This window comes from Aedes aegypti, chromosome 3 (genome assembly GCF_002204515.2).
Source record: "Aedes aegypti strain LVP_AGWG chromosome 3, AaegL5.0 Primary Assembly, whole genome shotgun sequence".
Taxonomy (NCBI): Eukaryota; Metazoa; Arthropoda; class Insecta; order Diptera; family Culicidae; genus Aedes; species Aedes aegypti.
The window spans coordinates 187868978-187891271 of NC_035109.1; the positions used below are offsets into that span (position 1 = coordinate 187868978).

A 22294-nucleotide genomic window follows, 5' to 3' on the forward strand; every position below is an offset into this window, starting at 1 on the left:
CGGTCCGGAGTCTGTTGAGCAGATTATCCCCCCATTGCTTAGAAGGAAAAAAAAAAAAAAAAAAAAAAAGACGCAGTGGTATATACGGTCTATTGTGGGAGCCACAGGCATTGCAGAATTCGCTCTCTTTTGAGTATGAAGCACGATCAAAGCAATCAAAGAAAAACATCCCATCTGTTGCGGTCCACGATCGTCATTGTATCGCAAGGTGTAACAAGTCTGATAAATGGAAGCAGCGAGCGAGATCCCCAAAGAGAGAGCGATGATAAAATCCATTTTTCTCGCTTGTTTACCGTTGGGGATAGGTGTTTTTCTTTACTGGTACGATTAACAATCCACGAACTTTCAATAGCAATAGTGTCCCCAAGGCTTGGAGCATGTTTAGAGGGGCTTTATCATGCACTACTATCCCCCCAATCTGATGAAAGTTGTAGCAGTATACGATAAACAGTCTCTCATAATGTGCAGAATGTTATGATAGTTACAGAGAGCGATACGTGAGAGATTCTCTCAATTTTCTCTGGATTCAATCCCTGGGGAGCCAGTTTAATGCATCATCAATTCTCCTCCCGCTTCCCCGAATTGGTCTGCATTCTAACGTGGCAGGCGCCATTGTTGCCTAAAATAGAAGATCACCTGCACTTATACAGTGAGGGTGTCTGTTAATCCCAAGCAGTCATCATTCCTTGTGTAAGTGCAGCTGATCTGGCGATACTGGAGTAGCAACCACGGGCGGCCAATCAAGCTCAAGCTCAACAGTTTGTTTCTGGTTGTAATGAGTTTACCTGATGTGCTATTTCAGAGTAGCAGTTCAGAAACGGGTTGCCCTATTGTCCATGTTTAATAAAAGCTAGGCCACGAGTATGAGTCGATGAAAGGTGAACGAGCTCTGCAGGGAGTCAAGTCCTTGCAACCAGCATGTATGATAACACGGCATATTTACATCGTTATATGCGCACATAGTGTAGTGTCTAGGTTTTGCAATCGATTTCGAAGTTATCGCATCTCCATTGCGCAGAACAAACTACGGGATTAACACCGCTATCGATGGAATTCAAAGGACTTTTAACCGTGTCTAATCTAAGTTCGATTACCACATGCCCCGGACTACACTACGCCGCCTATTCTCAGATGTTCTGACTGAAGTCAGAGAAATTTAGTAAATTAACTTCTCTGTTTATCGTTTCGTTCATTTTAATTGTTGATAAGCAATCAATGTTTTGTTTAAGTATTTTAATATTAGGTCAGAATCATTGGGGCCACTGTCGGCCTGTTGGTATATCTAAATAAATAAATAAATGTCAGTCCAGGAGAAGATCTGAAGAATTTGTCCAGAGATCCTTCCTGGGAATTGTTCAAAATATGTTCAAGCAACTCATCCAAGGATACTGTGAGATATTCCACCATAATCCTAGATTCGGGATATTTTTAAAGAATACTATTATTAAGAACACCTTTAGAAATTCTTCTGAGATTTCTCTAAAAAATGTTTCTAGAAAAATTCGAGGTATTCCTACAGATATTACTTCTGCAAGTCCTTGAGTGATCCGCTCAGTAATTTTCTAGGACATTCTTATATTTTCCTTTCAAAAACTCTCATGGAATGTGTCTACTTATCCTTTCAATCCATTAATTACATTAGTAATTTCCTAGGAATATGTTCAAAGATTTCCTAATAGGTTAAATTATTAAAAATTGTTACCTATTAATTTCTTCATTAGCAATGCTTCATAAATCTACCAGCGTTTCCTGTAAAAAATCTTATTTGTTTTCACAAAAATCCAGTCAACAAAAGTCAAGAAAACAGATTAACTATAAATTTACATGTTTATAAACCATGCATTGATAGCTTAATAATATGAAATTTGAAAAAACAAAGTTGCTTGCATTAGTAAGATCCTGTGATTGGTATTGGCTCATTTGACCGAACACCTTTTGGTTGAACGGGCCAAAAAAAAAGGAGTAAACTAAAGTATGCAATGAGTGATCAGTATGACCAGTGCTATACGTAAGTGCATAAATTGAAAGAATAGCCTTTTTATGAAAGAAGGCAAAATTTCGGATGGAAATGTTACGACATATTACGCTAGTAAGAACTTTAAAAAATAAAATACAAAAAATGACACGCCTATCATAAGCTATCATAAGCCAACAATTATGAGAAAAGTAAATTTTAAAAGAACAGCCAATGATCAAAAGAAGAAAAAATCTCATAATAATTTAGGCCCCTAATAAAATATTGTAACCCAATTGCTCTACATAATTCTCGGTATTCATAATGCGACAAATAAATGTTCAAAAACATGATGTAATGTTTTGTCTTGAAACCATATAAGAAACAACCAGTAGTGGTTTAGAACTAGTCACAGTTGTCCCAGAGAAAGTTCAAGGAAGTTTCCGTGGTTCGAAGTGTTTTTAATTTTGAAATAACTCAACAAGTAAATTACTTGTAAGCGTTTGGTCTTCATATTCGGTTTCGGGGGCCATGATTTAAGTAAGTAACGATATTTTCAATATTACCGAACGTTGTTTACATAGGTGATCAATGTTACCCCATTTCAGCTAAATAAAAAAATCACTTGAAACATTTTTTAAACATGCTTAAATATTTCAAAAAACAAAATAAGTATATAATCACGAGCTATGGGTGGCAGTACTTGCTTTAAAAATATAAAATTTGCAATATTTGCAACGAAATATTTGAGAAATATTCAAAAAAATGATCAATGTTACCCCGGATTACGGTACACCCTATCATGTGACACATCAAATGGCTTAAATATAATTAATGGTGGTGTAAAAATTATTGGCAATCAGGTGTCAAAAATCTGTACACCAATTACGAAATCATCGAAGAATATGCTAATCATTGTGTCGCAAAAACAACAAGGTTGGAAGGATCATAGCAGAGCCAAACTCATCAATATGAGCTGGAATAGGTTGACCACTAGCCTGCTACGGCTGATAGTCAGAATCTAAAGGAGGAGTTAACTACTGCATGATACTGGATGAGCGGGAATAAGGCGTTATATGTCTTATCTACAATAAAGGCGCCTACAAAATGATATCCCAGATTATCTTTCGTAGTCTATCACCTTTAGCAAAAGAGTTCTAGGGAATTTAATTTACGGATACTCGATAACGGACCTGATGCTTTCCGAGCGGCAAATCTTTCACAAATCATCGATTCCAAGGTGGCATGCGACAGTATTGACCTGTGTAGTACTACGAAGATCTTGAGCGAAAGCATCTTTCCCGGGCAGCTTACAAGATTGATTAGAGTAACGTTACACGTTGTGAAATACTGCGTGAAGATCTCGTTCAAATACTCCAGTTTGTTCGAATCCCGCTGGGAATAGAGCAGGGTGATGGACTTTCGTGCTTGCTGTTCAGTATTGCGCTTGAAGGTGTCATGCGGAGAGCCGTGCTTAATAGTAGAGGTAAGATTTTCATGTGATCCGATCAGTTTGTCTGCTTCGCGGCATGCAAGGATATTATTAGAAGAAAATTTTATACGATTGCAGATTTGTTCACCCTCCTGAAACGCGGAGTTGGATCGGTGATAATTGTGTCAAAAACAAAGTACAAACTGGTAGACGAAACTGAGCGCGACATGGTCCGCCTAAGAAACAGTGTCGCGATAGACGGGGATACTTTCGAGGTAGTGGATGAGTTCTTCTACCTCGGATCCTTGCTGACAGCTCGTGTCTACTATGGGCTCCAGAAAGAACTGCGGTCGAGAAAAATTCAGCCCACACGTAGCATATCCTTCTTCTTCTTCTTCTTGGCTTACTGGGACAAAGCTTGCTGCTCAGCTTAGTGTTCAATGAGCACTTCCACAGTTAATAACTGAGAACTTTCTTTGCCAAAGTTACCATTTTCACATTCGTGAATCGTGTGGCAGGTACGATGATACTTTATGCTCAGGGGTGTCAAGGAAATTTTCATTACGAAAAGATCCTGGACCGACCGGTAATTGAACCCAGACACCTTCACCATGGCTTTGCTTTGTAGCCGCTTCCTCTAACCACTCGGCAAAGGAAAGTCCTAGACGTAGTATGTACAAAACGCAAATAAATGGTATAGGTATGGTCAAAAGACCTGGACCATGTTAGAGGACCTGCAAGCACTAGGAGTCTTCGTGCGACGAGTGCTTAGAACCATTTCTGGTGGTGTGCAAAAGAACGGTGTGTGACGATGCAGAACGACGTACGAGTTTGCTCAGCTCTATGGCGAAACCAGTATCCTGAAAGTGGCTAAGACAGGAAGGATACGCTGATCAGTACATTTTGTAATATTGACAGACATCAACCTTGTAAAAACAATCGATTTCGGTCGGAACAAGTAGGGATGGAGTTGACTGGCCAGGGGCATCGGGACCTGGAAAACATAGGTCGCAATCGAGGATGGAGAGACTAAGGACAAAGTGAATTGGCGAACGAGTTGACGAGCTTTTTTTTCAAAATAATTGATATAGGGAAAGTGTACCAGTTATGGCCATAGTGGTTCCCTATTTGGCCATATGCAAAATTTGGATAACTTTTACATTTATAATTCAATGTTTCAACATCAAGATATATCCTACATGTTACCGCTAAAACACAAAAAACTTTTCAAAATGGCATTCAAGATATCACGTATGGCGAAATAGGGAACCACTATGGCCATAACTGGTATACCTACCCTAGAATGAAAAAAATCTGTCGCGTGGCCCCGATAACCTTAGCGTTAAACTATTCAGCAAAACCAAGCAGAGAGTCGTGGATTCAAATCTTGAATCCATATACCCTATGGATTGTGCCTGCTACATGATGTACACATGCAAAAAATTCACAATTGGCAAAGAAAGCTCTCCTCAGTTAACAAGTTAGTAACTACCGTATGTCACCGTACCACTGCCGCTATGGTTTTAATGAATATGTATTTTAGAAATAATATGAACCCTTCGAATTTCATTGAAGTTGTTTCAAGCGATAGCAAGAGCGACATAAAATTCTTCCGTCCATTGGAATATGAAGCACACCACATATATGAGCACATCGAAAAAAGAAAATAATTAAAATAACAGATACGGCAAGTCATAGGGACTATAAATTAAATCAGGATCAAATAACACAATCACATGACAGTGGGATGTTTATATGTGATGTATGCATGAGATATTGCTATAATTCTGGTATAAGATGCCAGCAAGAATATGAGTGGGACTTTAATTGATCTGATCTGTGTGGTTTGATTATGTTCTGAGGCGTGGCGTGTTCTGAACAATTGCAATTTAAATGCATCTGAGAAATGTCGTGTATAACAAATAAATATGATAGAAGAGAACAATATGTAATGATGGCTTCTCAATCGCTGAATTGGATGTGGAAGAAGGTATCCGAAGAAATATTGTTACGAAGATGGAGAGGACCTGGTGATTTATTGTATATGACAGTGTGAAATGACAAAAATAATGGTGAGAACAATGATCAAACTAAATAAAAAATAATCAAACTAAAAAGAAACATAAAGAAGAAAAAATATGATGTATGGATGATGAAAAAATACCTCATTTCGCGTTGGTGCTTGTGGTTGTGGTTTTGGTTTATCGATTGATTCGTCGGATGAGGATGATTCTTTCTTTTTGACAACCTCTTTTATGATCAATGCTTTAGGCGGTGGATAGCGGGGTGGTGCCTTAATTACTTCAACAAAACTATCCGGAACGTCTACTGGAAGCTCACGATGGGGCCCGATATCATACTCGGGTGGGCCCAGGTCACCCGACGAGGAGCTCCTTGTACTGAGTGAACCTCTTGAGTTTTTCAAATAGTTGATCGAATCGAACCCGATCGACTCGCAAGTCGACCCCAGCGACGATGGCCCTTTGCTAGAGCTTTTTTTGAAAAATTCATTGCTACTGTCGAGCGAGGATGAATTTTTATCGCTGTAGCCATCAAGAGGTTCCAGCTCCAAGGAGACTCCTCCGTTTGCATGTTTCGGGACTTGTGGCATTGCATTGGAAACACGATTTACCTGTGTTGTGCTGCGTGGTGGTGGATATCGTGGCGGTGTTTTGTTGCGAGCTATGAATGATTCAGGTACATCAACTGCCATCTCCCGATGTGGTCCTAAAACACGAAGATAATCATTATTAAAATGAAATTTGGAGAAGAAACGGTAACATTCATGATATGTACGTATTGCAGTTTCTTTCGTAGTAGGATTGAAGTTAACTGAACAGCTGTATGGTATCTGTGATAACATACTAAAATTTTAATCATGAAGAAAATGCAATCTTGAAGGACACAGTTTACGAAACTTACCATTATCTTGATTAGCCGAAATCATATTGTACATCTCAAAGTCCTCCTGATAGTCATCAATAGGCAGGCTAGGCTTCAGTGTATCATCGCCACCCAACACAACAATGCTAGAGCCGGAACGGCGACGAGTCCTGTAAAAGAAAGGAAAATGTAAATGTTCAGTTAGAGGTTGGTTTTAAATGTTACATTTTTTTGATATAATAAGATAGGGCAATAGTTAAAATCAGGCGAAATAGTATTTTTAACGTTATGGTGATTCAAATGCATTTCAAAGAAGAGCTCTACAGCCGCTACCCTAGTCATCATACGAGTTGTCAACGCTCATGTTGGGCAGAAAAATGAATTCAGACCGAAGACGATATGGACGAATATGGACTTTAACAATTTAAAAAGACGTTAAGCCCTATGTTACGAAATATAAAAAAAAATATTTGGACCTGTAGTTCTGGATCTCAATAGTTTCAATTATTTCGGACAAGCTACTATGGCGAGCCATTAAGCGCAGGCAGAAGAAATGAGCTGTGGCAGATAATGTATGAACATGGATTTACGGCGAAACTAATCAGGCTGATACGTGCAACACTGGATGGTTCGAAAGCATGTGTTCGGTTTGAAGATGAGGTGTCAACCTCGTTTGTGAGGTTAGCCGGATTGAAACAAGGAGATGCGCATTCGAAATTACTCTTCGAGTATGATTTTTGCATTACGATATTCTGATTTTTTTTTGTTTAAATCCTACACAGACACTTGGTATTCACAATGATTTTTGAGTGAGAAAACAAGCATTTGGAATTTTTCAAGTAGAGGTAAAGAATGATACGTTCCAAACCGTGGGAATTTGCAAATTCCTCTTCATTACACGTTTACGAAGTACAAAAGGCAAACAAGAAAGATTGATTTATTTCCTAGGAAAAGTAGAAACCAAGAGAAAACATAATCCTCCGTGTGATTTTTTCAATACTAGGTAAATAATAAACGAATCACATTAGACGCGAAAGCGAAACAGAAAGGGTCATAACAGGAAAACATCTCTTGGATTGTTTTTGAATCATAATTACGTCACGCTCCGGGGCTAAAGAAGAATCCCTCTGGGATCTGATCGGTGAATGGAACAGCTGTAGTCTCGAAAGCTTTGTACATGTAACGTAGTTCAGCAATTTTGACCGACCTGCTCAAGCGCGGGAGAACCATCACAAGTTTCGTTCTTATTCTACACTAGCCCAAAAGCCACATACCTGGACTTCATGAGAAGTCAAAGTGAAGGAGGAAGAAGATTGTATTTTTTTTCTACAAAATTTACACAATGCATACCATTCACCTTAACACGCAGACAAATTCAAACGCCATACAACTACGTATACTCTGACGCCTGCTGGCTTCAATAATGGGCTTCGCAGTAATCGCCCAAGAAACAGACGGTTGGCAGCAGAAAAGGAAACACGACACGGATGGAATACCAAATCAACCTGTATTTTTTACCTGCCACGGTCTGGATGGGAATCTTAAGTTACTTCGTCATTCTTGCGCTATTCCCTTTTGCGCTTTGGCCACACTACACTATACGAGAGCGTATGTTTGTCTCCTGTTTTTTCCCTGCTGCAAGGCTGGTAGCGAGTCTTTTTTTAGTGATTGGGTCACTATTTTCGAGCTTATTACTAAGTAGTCACTGTTTGGGACAAAACATCACTAAAGTCTTCCAGAAGTAGTAACTAAAGTTACAATTTTCGTGATTTGACGATAGGTCAGGTTAGCTTCTCCAACTTTAACCTTTCTAACGTCACGTGGTTTGCCACCACCAAAACCACCTCGCAGTTGTTGTGTAGGAAAAGCGAGGTTTTACAGCAGTACCGTACACAATATAAGAGCGCGACTACTGAAGTGTTAAGAATAAGACAGTTATGTTTCATACATTTTTGTTATTCTAAATACAAACACTTCTATTTGGAAATAAAAAGGTCAGGAATTGTACTGACTGTCTAGCTTTCTAGAGCTTCAGGTGCATATTTAATAGACATTTCTGACGCACATACACTCTGTATGTAAACATTTTAAATGTTTCAGGACGGAATATTTGAATACATTTTGTCGAAAACCAGGACCAATCCCTATAATAAATAATTTTTAAATGGCTGTAAATCACAAAAAATCTTCAATCTACATTCTGGACGAATCTCAAAATAACACCTTAAGAATGTAAGCTACAAACACTCCGCAATTCTCTCTGAAAGATAGTTGGAACTACAGCGCGTTATAACGACATCGCAAGGGACCATCGCAATAGAGAAAAGTCGTTATAGAGAAAAGATATAACATTGAAATATTTTTCATGGGACCGAAAAATGTCGCCATTGAGAGCTTTTGTCTTTATAAAAGTTGTCGTTGTAACGAGCTTCGACTGTAAACATTATTCAAAGAGTTCGCGAGATACTCGTCAATTATTTAAGCCTAAATTTTATTTAGGGTTTCAGTTGTTTGTTTGAAATAATTTCAGGAATTTTGCTAGAAGTTCTAAATAATTATCCAGACATTTAGCCTCAACCTATTCTCTCTCACGACTTTGACTACCTCTATACAAAAAACGCGTTTCTACAACGAATGCTTGCACACAAACAATATTAATTGTAAATCAATAGCGATATGATTGTTTTCAATAATTAAGTTAAGTACTGATGCTATCAATTCAGGCTTGTGCTAGAATAAGGGTGTAAGTCGCATGATCGATTTCTCTTAATCGATCCTCTCTTCTGTGAATAAAGGTTACAAGACGTAAGTTTTTTCAGCATTTTTTCACCTAAGGATGCAAAATTGCATCGCTGGCCAAGCGGTCTGAAGTGAAAAAATGCTAAAACACCTGCATCTTGTCACTTTTATTCACAGAAGGGAGGAACGATGATGCGACTTACACCCTTAGCACATGCTTGAATTGCACAATACTCATTTGTTTCGGTTTGTCTCTTGCTCGGCGCTCCGAAACTATCGTGGGGAAGAGTGGGCTAAATTTTACAGGAATTCTGCTTCAAATTTCTCATTTGAAGCCTTTTAAATTATGGATTCTGATAGGAATTTAGCTACAATATGCTGAACATTATCCGCATTTTTTTTAATCTTCCAAAAAATTATCTACAATTTCAACCGAAACATTCCCTTGGAGATCTCAAAAATAATTCAAGCAATTCTAGCAGCTTGACAACATTTGAAATCGTTCAATGAATATTATACATTGGGATTGTTGCATACAAGAATTTCACAAGAAACTGTAGTCTATAGGGGAAGACGGAGTAAGACTAAGCAATTTAATTTATGTGTCAAAATCAAGAAAAAATAAATACTTTTTCGACGCAGCATATTGTTTTTGAAGCTTTGGGCATGATCAACAATTTTCACAGATGTTTTTTTGTGAAAATTTTATTTATCTTATGAGACTTAAATAAGTGATAAGTTATCACAATTATTTTTAGCAACTGGGTAAATCCGCCCATCTACGGGGTAAAAGCGACCATCACGATTTTTGTGTATGATTATGTGAAAAAATACATAAATTCACTGTGATTCTAAGAAGTATGATGCTTTATGAATTCTCCACTGGTTAAAGGATGATGAATCATTTTTATTTGTAAGTTGATTCTTAAACCTCAGATGTATACCTATCATCACCTTGCGACGCAAATATTATGGAAAAATATCTCGATTTGGCAATCATTTTCAATAATATTGATTTTATTTCACTGGAATAACGATGTACAACGTAAATATAAATTTTTAAATTATTTCAAACATTTTTTTTTAATAAATTAAGGATGATGGTCTTCGTCATCAACAGTGGTCGGATTAACCCCACCTGCACAATTTCCACAATTAGAGCCTAATTTCAAACCTGTATATAAACAATTTATTTTTCACTTCACTGAAGCATATTTCATATTTTTGTTAATGCATGGACGGCTAATTTGTTGCGTTTTAACAAAAATTTCCCTTGTTGAATCCTTAAGTGAGCATTTGTTAAATTAAAAAAAAAATCATTATCGATGAGCATGTTTCTTACCCGAAATGCTTAGGAATGAAAAAATTCTTATGTTTTCGACAATTTCGAGTTAATACCGTGGAGAGTCATTAAAAAAAAACTTTCGATCACGTTTTTCACGGTTTACAATATTTATAAGGTTATATATTTCGAAAACTGACAGCTACTAGACGACGTCATTCCAATCCACCTCGAACAAATTTATTGAAAAAAATAATCAAGTAAAACAGATCGTATATGCTACGATAGGAATGACGTCACATGTGTACAACCAAATTTGATGTTTACACAAGTAAAAAGACTGCATTGTCTTGTTTATGCCGGGACCTCACTGAAATCTGTAAGATTGTCCTAAAAAATTTGAAAAAATACCAAGTTGTTTTGTCACATTGGCAGCCGAATGTAGTAGCAATGAAATTTCTATCAGAATTATTTTTTCTGACTATTCACCAAATATTTTGAAATTTTAGATTATTCTGCCATGAAATGCATACTTGATATTTCATTTACTCAATACTTACTTTTGTCGAATGTTACAAATATGCAGTTATGGGTAGAAAATCGCTTGGTGAAAGAAAAAGAAACCACCATTTTCATGCCAAACTGGAGGTAGTCCGTCTGAATAGTGCTTTACAACACGGTAGGGGCCCAGATAGCCTTAGCGGTAAACGCTCAGCTTTTCAGCAAGACCAAGCTGAGGGTCGTGGGTTCAAATCCCACCAGTTGAGAGGATCTTTTCGAGTTGGAAATTTTCTCGACTTCCCAGGGCATAGAGTATCTTCGTATCTGCCACACGATATACACATGCAAAAATGGTCATTGGCAAAGTAAGCTCTCAGTTAATAACTGTGGAAGTGCTCATAAGAACACTAAGCTGAGTAGCAGGCTCTTTCCCGGTAAGGACATAACGCCAGAAAGAAGAAGAACACGGTAGTCTACAACAATGTTTCCCATTTTTTTTAACTTTCACCCCCTTGAGATCAATATTTTTTAGGAATCGCCCCCCTGATATGTTATTAAAATATTTATATTAAATTCTTTACTTCACTACAAAATTGTAGAAAATGTTTAACATGACATATCTTGCAAAATCATATTCACTGATTTTCTTGTATTAACAAATATTTGACAAGGGGACGGACCTGGTGTAGTGGTTAGAACACTCGCCTCTCACGCCGAGGACCTGGGATCGAAGCCGTTGGTCCCGAGATGAACTAGCCCAGGGCTAAAAATCTCGTTAATAAAGTCAAACCAAACCAACCAATATTTGACAATAAGTCAAAGGATGTGCTAGACATAAATTCGAAATTGCAAATGTTAAATTATTCTACGTATTATACAAGCTATAGAACTAATTGTCTCTAAACTACGACCATGATACAGTTTTGGTTTAATACAATGTCATGTTGAATTACCGTGCTGCTTCGAACTGCTGGATGTTTTGAAAGTCAGACAGTTGCCTCTTTATAGGTGATTTCAATTAAATTATGATTTATTTTTTCATCTAGAATCCATAATTGTAACGTTTTATGCATTCTTAATGCATAAAAATGTTCGAAATAATAATTTTTGAATTAATTAAGGCTAGTGTCCGGGATTCGAGTCAACACAGTATTTGTTATTTCTAAAGTTGTTGAAATTAGTTTTGGAAATTGAGAGTAATAAGTTTCTAACAATTTCAGGACGCCAAAAGTGCAAAAAGTATATAAAATTTCAATACATTTTTTCAACTCTTGTTTCACTTCAATATAGAGTAGACCGTCATTTTTTCCCAACATGTTATAATAATTGATTAGAATGCGCATAATCGAAACATCAAAATAAGTGTCTATTGTACAAAAAAACTGCCCAATTCTAAAGTACTCCTACAAACATTGATATTTTCATCGTTCAATTTGAAAATGGTTCAAACGACATCCAGCTCACGGAATGAAGTAAAATAATTTAGAAAGCCATAAAATAAAATGCAGGATCAAAACATAACTGCCAAAAAGGTAATAATTTTTCATTATTTACATTTCTCCATTATCGCCCCCATTTTAGATTTTTCGCCCCCAATTTCAATATGAAAATTTTTCGCCCTCTTGGACCTAAAAATCGCCCCCAGGGGGAAAATTCGCCCACTTTGGGAATCACTGGTCTAAAACATGTTTTAGATCTGTTCCTTACTCTACAGCAATTCAGATGCAATTTCCTCCATAGAACTACAATAATTAATTAATTTTTTTTTTCAACCATTGTTGAAAAAATACTCGATAAAATTTTTCGAAATAAAGCAGCTTTAAACTTTTGAATATACGTTTGAGTTCTTGAATTTTGTATCACTTATGGTTTTAACAACCTTCAACCACCGACGTGCCAATCTATTTCTGAAGTTGGAAAAAATATATCGATTTTATTCAAGAATTTGAAAATAGTTTTGCTATATCTCCCTTTGACACGAGAAACAGATGTCAAGAAACTACGCAGAAATCTCCAGCTGATCGATGTAAACACACATCTACACACATCTTTCAATTTACACATTCTTAGAGACAATAAACGTCAGAGTGGTGCTGGTTAATGGAATGCTATCAAATAATACAAAATATTAGAAAAGTTATTATAAAACCTTTCCAACACATAAAATGTTACACAGGGCAAAAGAAGATGTTACTCATACTACAGCAGCTCATTGAGCGAAAATTTTTTTGAAGAATATTACCTTGAAACACGTAAGGCAGTTTAACGAGTTAAAGTCAAACCGCACAAGTAAAGGAAGATTGAGCTAGCAATTGAAAAGAGAACTTTTTGCCAAGATAAGAGTAAGGACTGTTCATTTTATAAAGGGGCCACCTTGTGCATGCTTTCTTTTTTAATTTGTGAATGAACACGCAATCGTGGTTTTTACATCTTTCTACTAATATTGTACGATGTTGTGATAATAATATGAATAAGAAGCCTCCTAAAAAAAAGTTATTTCTTGGAGCAATAATTTTCTAGACATCATAAACACACTTTTCATCATTTTTTTTTTTAAATAATAATTTAAATTTGATTTTAAACTGAAAAGAATAGAAATTAAAGGTTTAAAGTACGTCCAGACGAAAGTACTAATATGGAATTTATATGAAAAATAACCTATGCCTTCATAAAGTTGCTTCTCATATTTAAAGCACAATAGAGAAAAACTTAACTCGTTATTACACAAATATAGTCTCATTAGTAATCTAAACCAATTTTGCACACTATTTTAACTTTTTTTTTTGCTTGGACTGAAATGATGTTTTTTAGCAAATTTGGTCATGTATAGATAAAGCATTAGAGTGTCAGAGGTTTGTCGAATATTATTGGTGGTTTTGAGGCTCTACCTTCAGTAGAATAGTAAAAGATACCAACATACATTTTGTTCATAAAAATGAGGATTTTAATTATGCGAAAAATAATGTTCAACATTAAAGAATAGCTTTTCTTCGGAGTTTTTGGAAAAACTATTTAGTTCTTCAACCAGAAGCAGAAATGGGAATTTCTGTCATAGCTCATTAAGGAAAAGTTCAGTTGTTAATTCGGCGCCATTTTTATTTTGCATGATGAATTGTGACACGTTTCAGGTCTTGCATTAGTTCACAAAAAATAATTGTGTTATAAATCGAATTACCATCAGTAAGCTACAATTTTAAATATTATTACAAGTTGCTTACGATAAACAGGTATTTTGTTTTCATTTAATATGAAAAAAATATCTTTTTACCCGGGTAAGTGAAACCTATCAGAAGATTTTGGTGTTAATCAGCAAGTTTTTTTTCTATACGTTCCATACATTTTCCTAGGGGTAGCACAAAAACATTCAAACAAATGATTGTTATCGAAAAAGATCAATCTCAAACTACAGCCCTCAGTACACTCTTTGCCAAGTGTGCAAATTTTTCCACACGCATAAACTAACACTTCATTATCCACTTGACACTTCAGATGTTTTGTCATTGTTGAGACCGATGTTTGCATATTGGTTTATGCGTGCGGAAAAATTTGCACACTTGACAAACAGTGTACTGAGGGCTTACGTAATTGCTTAAGAGAAAGAGAAAATTTCTAATTTTTCTGTATTATTTTTTATTGTTGAAATACGAATTTAAAATTGAACAAAGACATAAATGAAATTTAAAATACATCATTATGTCGATTAATTTGTGCGAATTATCGTTTTTTAGGATCCACTTTTCCCGAGGTACCTAAACTGTTGCGATCATTTCAGTCAATAAAGTCACTATAATTTTCTATCTGGTCGCTACCAGCCCTGCCCAGTTGCCTCTCCTATACGTTTATGACCGCTGCTGTTGTCGGTGGAATTATTTGTCTTGGGTCTCCTCTTTTGGTCTTGTTGTCTTGTGCTTGGGTCGTGTGAGATCGCAAGACCAAGGAGGGAAATAAATATTTTTTAACATTTTTTCTCTCTTGGCAATCAAACTGCAAGTAGGTACTACTTGTGGTGGTCTTCTCATACACGAAGAACACGTTGTAAAGGTCCGGTCCAGGATGACAGTGAACTAACGATTTCGGCAGTCAGGTTTATTTCCGCATCGAACCGTAACGGCTGGTGGGGGAGTTGGATGAACAGTCTCTAAATTAATCGAAATGAGTTGTCTTTTCTTCCAGGGAAAGAAAACACGTCAACTAGTAGGTTTGAACGACTTGATACGTCTTGCTAAATTTGTGTGTTATTTTTCATTGCCAATAAATACTTGATTATTACAACTTCTAAACTATACCAATTCAGGACAGTTTTGCAATGTTGTAACTTTCAAAACCAATATTATGGGTTCTCTGCATCTGTATTTTACACATATGTACCTCACAATTATTATGGATTCCACAAAATTCGTAGTTTGAATAGATTTGTACAAATTGTAAAATCACTTATCTTAAAAACAGCAGCAATTAAAAATCGGATTCCTCCAAGAATGATTCTGGGGATTCAGCCTAGAATTTTTCAAAAATATTCTTAAAAAAAGTGTGAACTGGGAATCTAATAAATATTTTGCATCTAAACTGTTCTAAGAAGCTATCGTTTAGGCAAATTTAGGTAAAAGGAATCTTCTTCAATCGATTACTTGGTCTTTAAAGCACGTTTGAGTTATAAATCTCCAGCGAGGAATGGCTTGGAGCAATTTGTATAGAAAATTTAATTTTGAATTCGAGTTGGCCAGCTTTTTGAAAAGTTGGACCTGTGTGCGATGGGAAAGGCATGGTGGAAGAATTGTGCAATCTTCAGCATGATTTGCTTTATAGCCGCGCACACTTAGGCCAAGGAAGACCCCGATGTTAACTAAATAAATTAAATGAGTATTACTTCACCCAAGTTCATCAAAAAACTACTTTCAAGGTTCTCTCGTTCAGTGATTAGTCTTGAAATAGTAGCGGTGCTTCCGTGATTGCTATTGAAATTTCAACAGGGATAAGTTTGGAAATCTTCTTCTTCTTGGCATTACCCACTGGGACAGACCCTGCTTCTCAGCTTAGTGTTCTTATGAGAGCTTTCTTTGCCAAAGTTGCCATTTTCGCATTCTTGGAGATATCTGAAAATTACGATCTGATGTTTTTATGTTTTCAAGATATTTATTTGGCCAGCGTGGTACCAGAGACCTAAACTATTACTCAAAGACGGCTGCATCAAATTGCTTCATTTTTTCACAGCATACTTTCATTAATGCTAAATACATATGGGCAAAGATGCTGACGTTAGGGAAACTCGAAAGAACCACCAATAAAATTAAGAATCACACCAACAGCCCGCTAATTCGCCTTTTGTGCCAATATAGTGCTATTATAAAACTGACATGCTCTATATTAGCCGTATAATAGCCCTATAAGGCCATAAAGTCGAATTAGCGGGCTAGTGGTTATTCGGACAGATGTCCGATTTATTCATCATCCTAAAATGTATGAAGTTGTGATAATTTTGAGTACCAGAAATGGGCTATTCGGGGAACTGGCGTTCGGAGAAATGACATTCGGAGAACGGACATTCGGTGAAAGTAGCACAAGCCAGTCATACAGTGTAAATATTGAAAGAAGGATTCGTATCAGCCAGCATCTACTAGTTAGTACTAGTAAGTGCCTGCTTAAATAGATTCTACATAACCGTTCTGGCTCGATAAACGATTTCAACCAAATAATCCCCTGCATTCCATTTCTGAAGTAGGTAGATGGTGATCAAATTTACATACAGTTTTATGCATAGCATCTAAGTAATTATCGAATTAGAGAACAAGGGGCCATATCTACCAACAATGTTGAACATCGGTGTGAAACAAGAAAAAAGCTCAATCATTTATGCATTTCACGTAAATTTCCACACAGTATTTCTCGAAACTCCCCATCGAATAAACCAAGGCCCTCAACAATAGCAATACCTAATGGGAAGCTTCATTCACGTTGTCCTTTCCTGTGTAAACCGTTGGGCCGGATTAAACAAAGCCATCGATTCTTTTACTCCGACGATGAAGACGACGATGACGACGACAACGTAACTCTATACTTGTCTGGCTCAGTGCTCAATGCTCAACGGGGGGGTTTTCACTTCATCGCCGGGATTAAAGAACTTAAAATCACTAGAATAAACAAACATCCTTATGGCTGGAGGAAAGCAAAAGAAACGAAACAGAAAAGATAGAGCCTCCCGAAAAAAAGACCGGAAAAGTGAATGAGAATAACGAAGGAGCTGCTTGCAACTGTGAAAACCAAACGGACCAATTGTAGGCGGCCAGGATGGAATGCTTTTGAAATCGGAATTTCGGAAAAATCATCAGAATATCATCACAAAGAACCAGCGGATGACGTTGATTTCTTTTCATTTACGGTTGAGCAATATGGTGGCGTATTGATAATACTGCATTACAAAGAGAAATTGTAGCGTGGCACCCCAAAACGATAGATGCAGTATGAAATTGTATTGAGATATCAGAAATGGTGTGATTAGTCAAAGGTTAAGAAAATGTATACGTAGCATGAACAAATGGTGATGTTCGGTCAAGTTTTTTTTTCAGAAGCTTAACGAGCTTGTTATACTCAGGCCAAAATCTCTTGAGTAAAGTGATTTTTCAGACGTTTAGACGGAAATCAGAAGATACGGCGTCTGATCTTCGTCTAAACGTCTAAAAAATCCCTTTACTCAAGAGAGATTGTATCTGACTATAACAAGCGAGCTTTTCCTTGATATTGTGGTATACGAAGGTCTATAGTTATACATTTCAACTAAATGGCACAAAATAGCATTTTACTGAACTCGTGTATAATCAATCATAATATTCTAAGAACTATAACCAAGTAATTCAATTTGAACATCGGTTAAACGTGGGAAACCTTTATTTTTATCTCCTTGGTGTTTAGAGGAATTCGTCCATTCCTTTAGGAGTTTCTGGAAGGATTCTCAAATATGTATCCAAAGACTTTCTTATGAACTTTTCCAGGCATTCATCCAAACGTAATTATACAAAGATCTTCCAAATGTACCTTCCAAGCATTTCTCGAGTTATTCTTCGAAATATTTTTCCAATTCCTCCAGAACCTCATGCAAATGTTTACTAATGATTCCTTCTCTAATCCATCTAATAAATAATAAATAACTGTTATCCTTGAATAAGAGAAACCTCCAAGAATACCTTTATGATTTCCATAGATATTTTTCTACAGGAACTACAAATATCTCTACAACAGTTTCTCTAGAAATACCTGAATAATTGCTTTACATAGGTGCTGTACGAATTCCTGAAACACTGCTATTGGAAGTTCTCCTGGAAATATACTTGATAACTTTCTGGGCATATTATAAAAATCGATATCCCTAAAAATTATACCCGAAGCTTTTTAGTGCAATGCCTGATGTAATTTTAAGTGGGAAGAGCGTAGGCTTTGCCGCGAACGGACGTATTTTCGCGTTCTTCGTGATAGATTTTTTTTCGCGATTCTGCTGGTAGTTTGATCGGTACTACGCCATCCGGATAGATTTTTTTGTTTTTGTAGTTGAAGTAAAAATAATGAAATAGAAAGAAGAGAAGCAATTGTTGTTTTCATATTCTGTGCAAAATTTACTACAGTGAGATGAGGCCTCTAAAAGACTGCTTTACGAGGTGAATTCTAGAGTGCTAGTTAATAAAGGAAATAACGTTGCATTTCAATTATCGAGAGTTTTTTCGGTATTAATCATTTTTACGGTTACGGAGTGCGATATGTTTCATCGGATTTTGTTTATGCTTTAGTGACTGTCGGAAGTAACGTAGCTGACTTTGCATTGTAGTTCTACTTTTTTTCTCGTTTATTTTGGATCATTTCCTTCTATTTGTTCAATTAACGTGTTTCTGCCAGCCGTACATCGTAGAACTAGCTCTGACGTTTTTTTTTCGGAGTAGGGTAGAAGTACCAATTATGGCTATAGTACCAATTATGGCAATAGTGGGAACAAAAAGAGATTTTTCTTATTGTTTCACTAGACTATAATGGCTTATATTCACAGGAATGATTAAACTATTTGTTTTTGATGGTAACTAAACCTTGAAAAGAACATTCGTGCAATAAACTTCGAAAAATGAACATTTGAAAATTTTGCCTCACATATATGTCACCTTCTTAGCAGTTGGCCAAGGGACCTCCGTTACGAAATGTATGTTTTCATCCTGATAAACTGTTTCAACCGATGAATGTATGTTGCCTAGTGAGAACAAATGAATAAATTTAGCTGGTATGCAATCAATTCTACTGTTTAAAGTTGGAAATCGTGTTATTTCCACTATGTCGATAACTGGTACAAAGAGTGTATGAGAGCCCAATTATGGCAATACTCTGGTGGCGGTTTGTTTACATTTTTTGATCAGTGAAATAAAAGAAGTAAAGCTATTTTACGAGTGACTTCCACGACGGGACGGTTCGGTAAGGCATTATCTTCATGTTTTGTACTCAATTACAAAGATTTTTCAATCACACGTTCGAAAACGTTCGCGAGCGGAAGATGCTAATTTCATGGTAGAGAGGGGTTTTCAGCGACACTCGATTTTTGAATTTTCCCTCTTTTTTCGATAAAAATTGGCACTGGAAAGATAATGTGAGATCATTAATGCTGTTTTGTATCATAATTTGCATTTACACTACATTTTGACTGCTTTTTCGAAAATTAATTTTCTCCCATGAACCCATTGCAAAAAAATGATATAACATCTATTTAACCCAAAATTTTTGGAAAATTTTATGAGCGATATCTTTATTACATATTAGCGTTGCATTATCATTCGCTCTTCATGGCGTTTGAGTTCATTTCGTGCAAATATTCGATAGTCCATAATTGGTACACTTTTATGTCGAATGCTAGGAACGCTATTGCCATAATTGGTACAAAGACAACGCTTTTTAAAATCCATTTTTAGAAGCGTAAAGTCAATTTAGTACTAAAACTGTTTAAATCAACAGAGTCGCAAGGCTTTAAACTAGTAATTGACACCAACAAGTCATGCTTGCGTTTTAGAAACGCGGTTACAACTTGATTTTTATCACTACTCTTGACATATTGCATCCATAATTGGTACACCTACCCTAATGTATTTTTTTTTCTTTGCATTACGATCGGCGTTTTTAATCCGGTGCGGGTTTCGGTTTCTTGCATTGAATGTAAAACTTTTTTTCATTTAATTTGGACCAATCCGATGACCCCGGAGGGATCGGTTCTGCTTTTTACTGTTAAATGAGCAGAAAATCACAACCGTTCAAAATGTAATCAACTAAACTGTAAATAAAAGATATTTTCCTTCATTGATTGCAGGCATTCAAGTGCTTGAACCAAGGTTTACTCCCCAGCCTTGTTCCTGAAAGCAGTCTGAATGAGATTATCAAATGACACATGAATGTTGCTAGTATCCAATCCAACCGTAACTACGCTAACGCTAACGCTAACGCCTGATGTAATTTTAAGTGGATCCCAAACAAAAGTTTCTATTAGGATAATTGAAATATTAGTAATAGAACGCTAATGGCGCTGTTCTCACAAAACTGTATTAGTTTATTATCACCTTTAAGTGTATCTTTTCATTGTTTGTTCGATGCCATGTTGTAGTGGATGATTTTAAAATTTATTTGACACTTTGAGAACCGGTACTCAAGCTGTCAACACGTGGCAAACTAGATGTTCTTAGGTTAATGCTTCTACTATTAGGATACATGCATCTCAGAATAATTTTTGACATTTTGAAAGTAGGAATCCTAGAGGGATTTTGAATAAGATATTTGGAAGAATTCAAGAGGAGTTCAATAGCTGAATGAACGATTTAAGGTATTTTTTCATATTCTAGTTAGTGTCACTAGTCAATTCTTGCTTAAATAACTTAGGGCCCCTTTTATTACACTATTCAACTTTTTTTTTCTTGAGATGTTCAATCCTAGATTCATTATAGATAAAATCCAAAACATTGTGTATAAAAATAACAAAATATTGAAGAAAGCGAAAAAATGGAAATAAATATATTGATAAAACTGTAAATCTATAAATCGAAATCAGAGGATCATTTACCCTGATTTGATCTTATATCATGCTTTTCTACGTGATTCATGGTAAAGTTCAATTCATCTTCAGTATTACAACAGAGGAAGGTTGTTTCGAATGCTTCATTTCTACTGTGATGAGTGGCACAACACTCCACCGACGACGGCGGTAATATAACCATAAATGTTAGGGTGGGTCATCATATGAAAATGAGATAACTCAAGTGTATCCAGCCACTGTTCAAGTTTATTATATAAATTATGCAGAAAGCACATTCAATAACACAGCGTATCAAGGATCTTAAGGATCAAATTATGTGTTTCTAGTAAATTTGGGGTTGCTTAATCTGTTGCAGTTCTCATGAATGTTCCAGCACGGCAAAATATTGGGCTATGATTCGCCAAAATCGTGTATTTTTTATTTGTTTGCATGTTTACATTAATTCAAAGCATGATTTGTCAATCTTTATAGTGATCTAATCCACCAAGCATGCAGACTAGAACTTCAACTTTCATGTAGGATATAATTTGGATTAAATTGCACGATTGAATTTAATTATATCGACTTTTAAAACATGCTTGTGGTCTGAATACAAAATATGTATTTTGAGTATCAAAATTATTATTAAGGGGTCTATTTTATAAGTCGAGTCGATCAAAATGACTCGACTGGTGTCACTGTCGACCGAAAAATTCGCTCGACTCAGCTCTGTCACTCGAGTTTTTCGACAGTTGTCACTCTATGTGACTGGATTACTATGGGAGTCGACGGGTGACATCTAAAATATGCATGCTTGCTTTGATCGACAATGAATACAGACGAGTCACATGAATCTGCTCGATTTACATAATAGGCCCCTAACTTTACACTCATTTTGAGGTTCACAGAAATGGGGTAAGAGATGGGTACGATTAGGCGATAATTGGGCTGATAATTAAATCTGTTATTGCAATAACTCAATATCGATGACAGGTTTTTCCTATAGAAAGGAAATTTTGCGATAGTTGTTTAATACCTACACGCTATGTCTAAACCAGTAGATTATGCCAATCGAATGTACCTCGGATTTTTTTCCACTAGAGTTCAGTATTTGGGTTATTTTTTCATAATCGGAAGGTTTTAAAATATTCCATCGGTGGAATTTCGATATTTTCCAATTTTTAGCTACATTTTCATTTCAATGAAAATCAATGTAAATCACGTTATCCTACACATTTCAGCCCATGCAAAATGTATGGGAAAAATTTCACCGATGGAATATTTTGAAACCTGCCGATTATGAAAATATAACCCAAATACTGAACTCTAGCGGAAAAAATCCGAGGTACATTCGATTTGAATAATCTGCTGGCTTAGACATAGCATGTACCTTAAGCCAAGCCTACCCAATCTTTTTCAATTGTAGGTCAAATCTCAGAAACAATATTGTGCGACGGCCATTTCGTTTTTCAAATGTATCAA

The 22294-nt window shown here is 36.2% G+C and overlaps 1 protein-coding gene across 4 annotated transcripts in view; it reads right to left on the reverse strand.

Moving 5' to 3' along the window:
• Positions 1–22294, reverse strand: part of LOC5579140 (MAGUK p55 subfamily member 5-A) — a 109018-nt gene that overhangs the window by 42507 nt on the left and 44217 nt on the right. For 3 of the 4 annotated variants that reach the window (XM_021848679.1, XM_021848677.1, XM_021848678.1), the window contains exons 3-4: positions 6309–6439; positions 5551–6113 (exon numbers count right to left, since the gene is read on the reverse strand). In XM_021848679.1, the coding sequence (XP_021704371.1) occupies positions 5551–6113; positions 6309–6342 (597 nt within the window). In that variant the 5' untranslated portion in view covers positions 6343–6439. The remainder of the gene's footprint in view (positions 1–5550; positions 6114–6308; positions 6440–22294) is intronic. The other variant, XM_021848680.1, reaches the window with a different exon arrangement.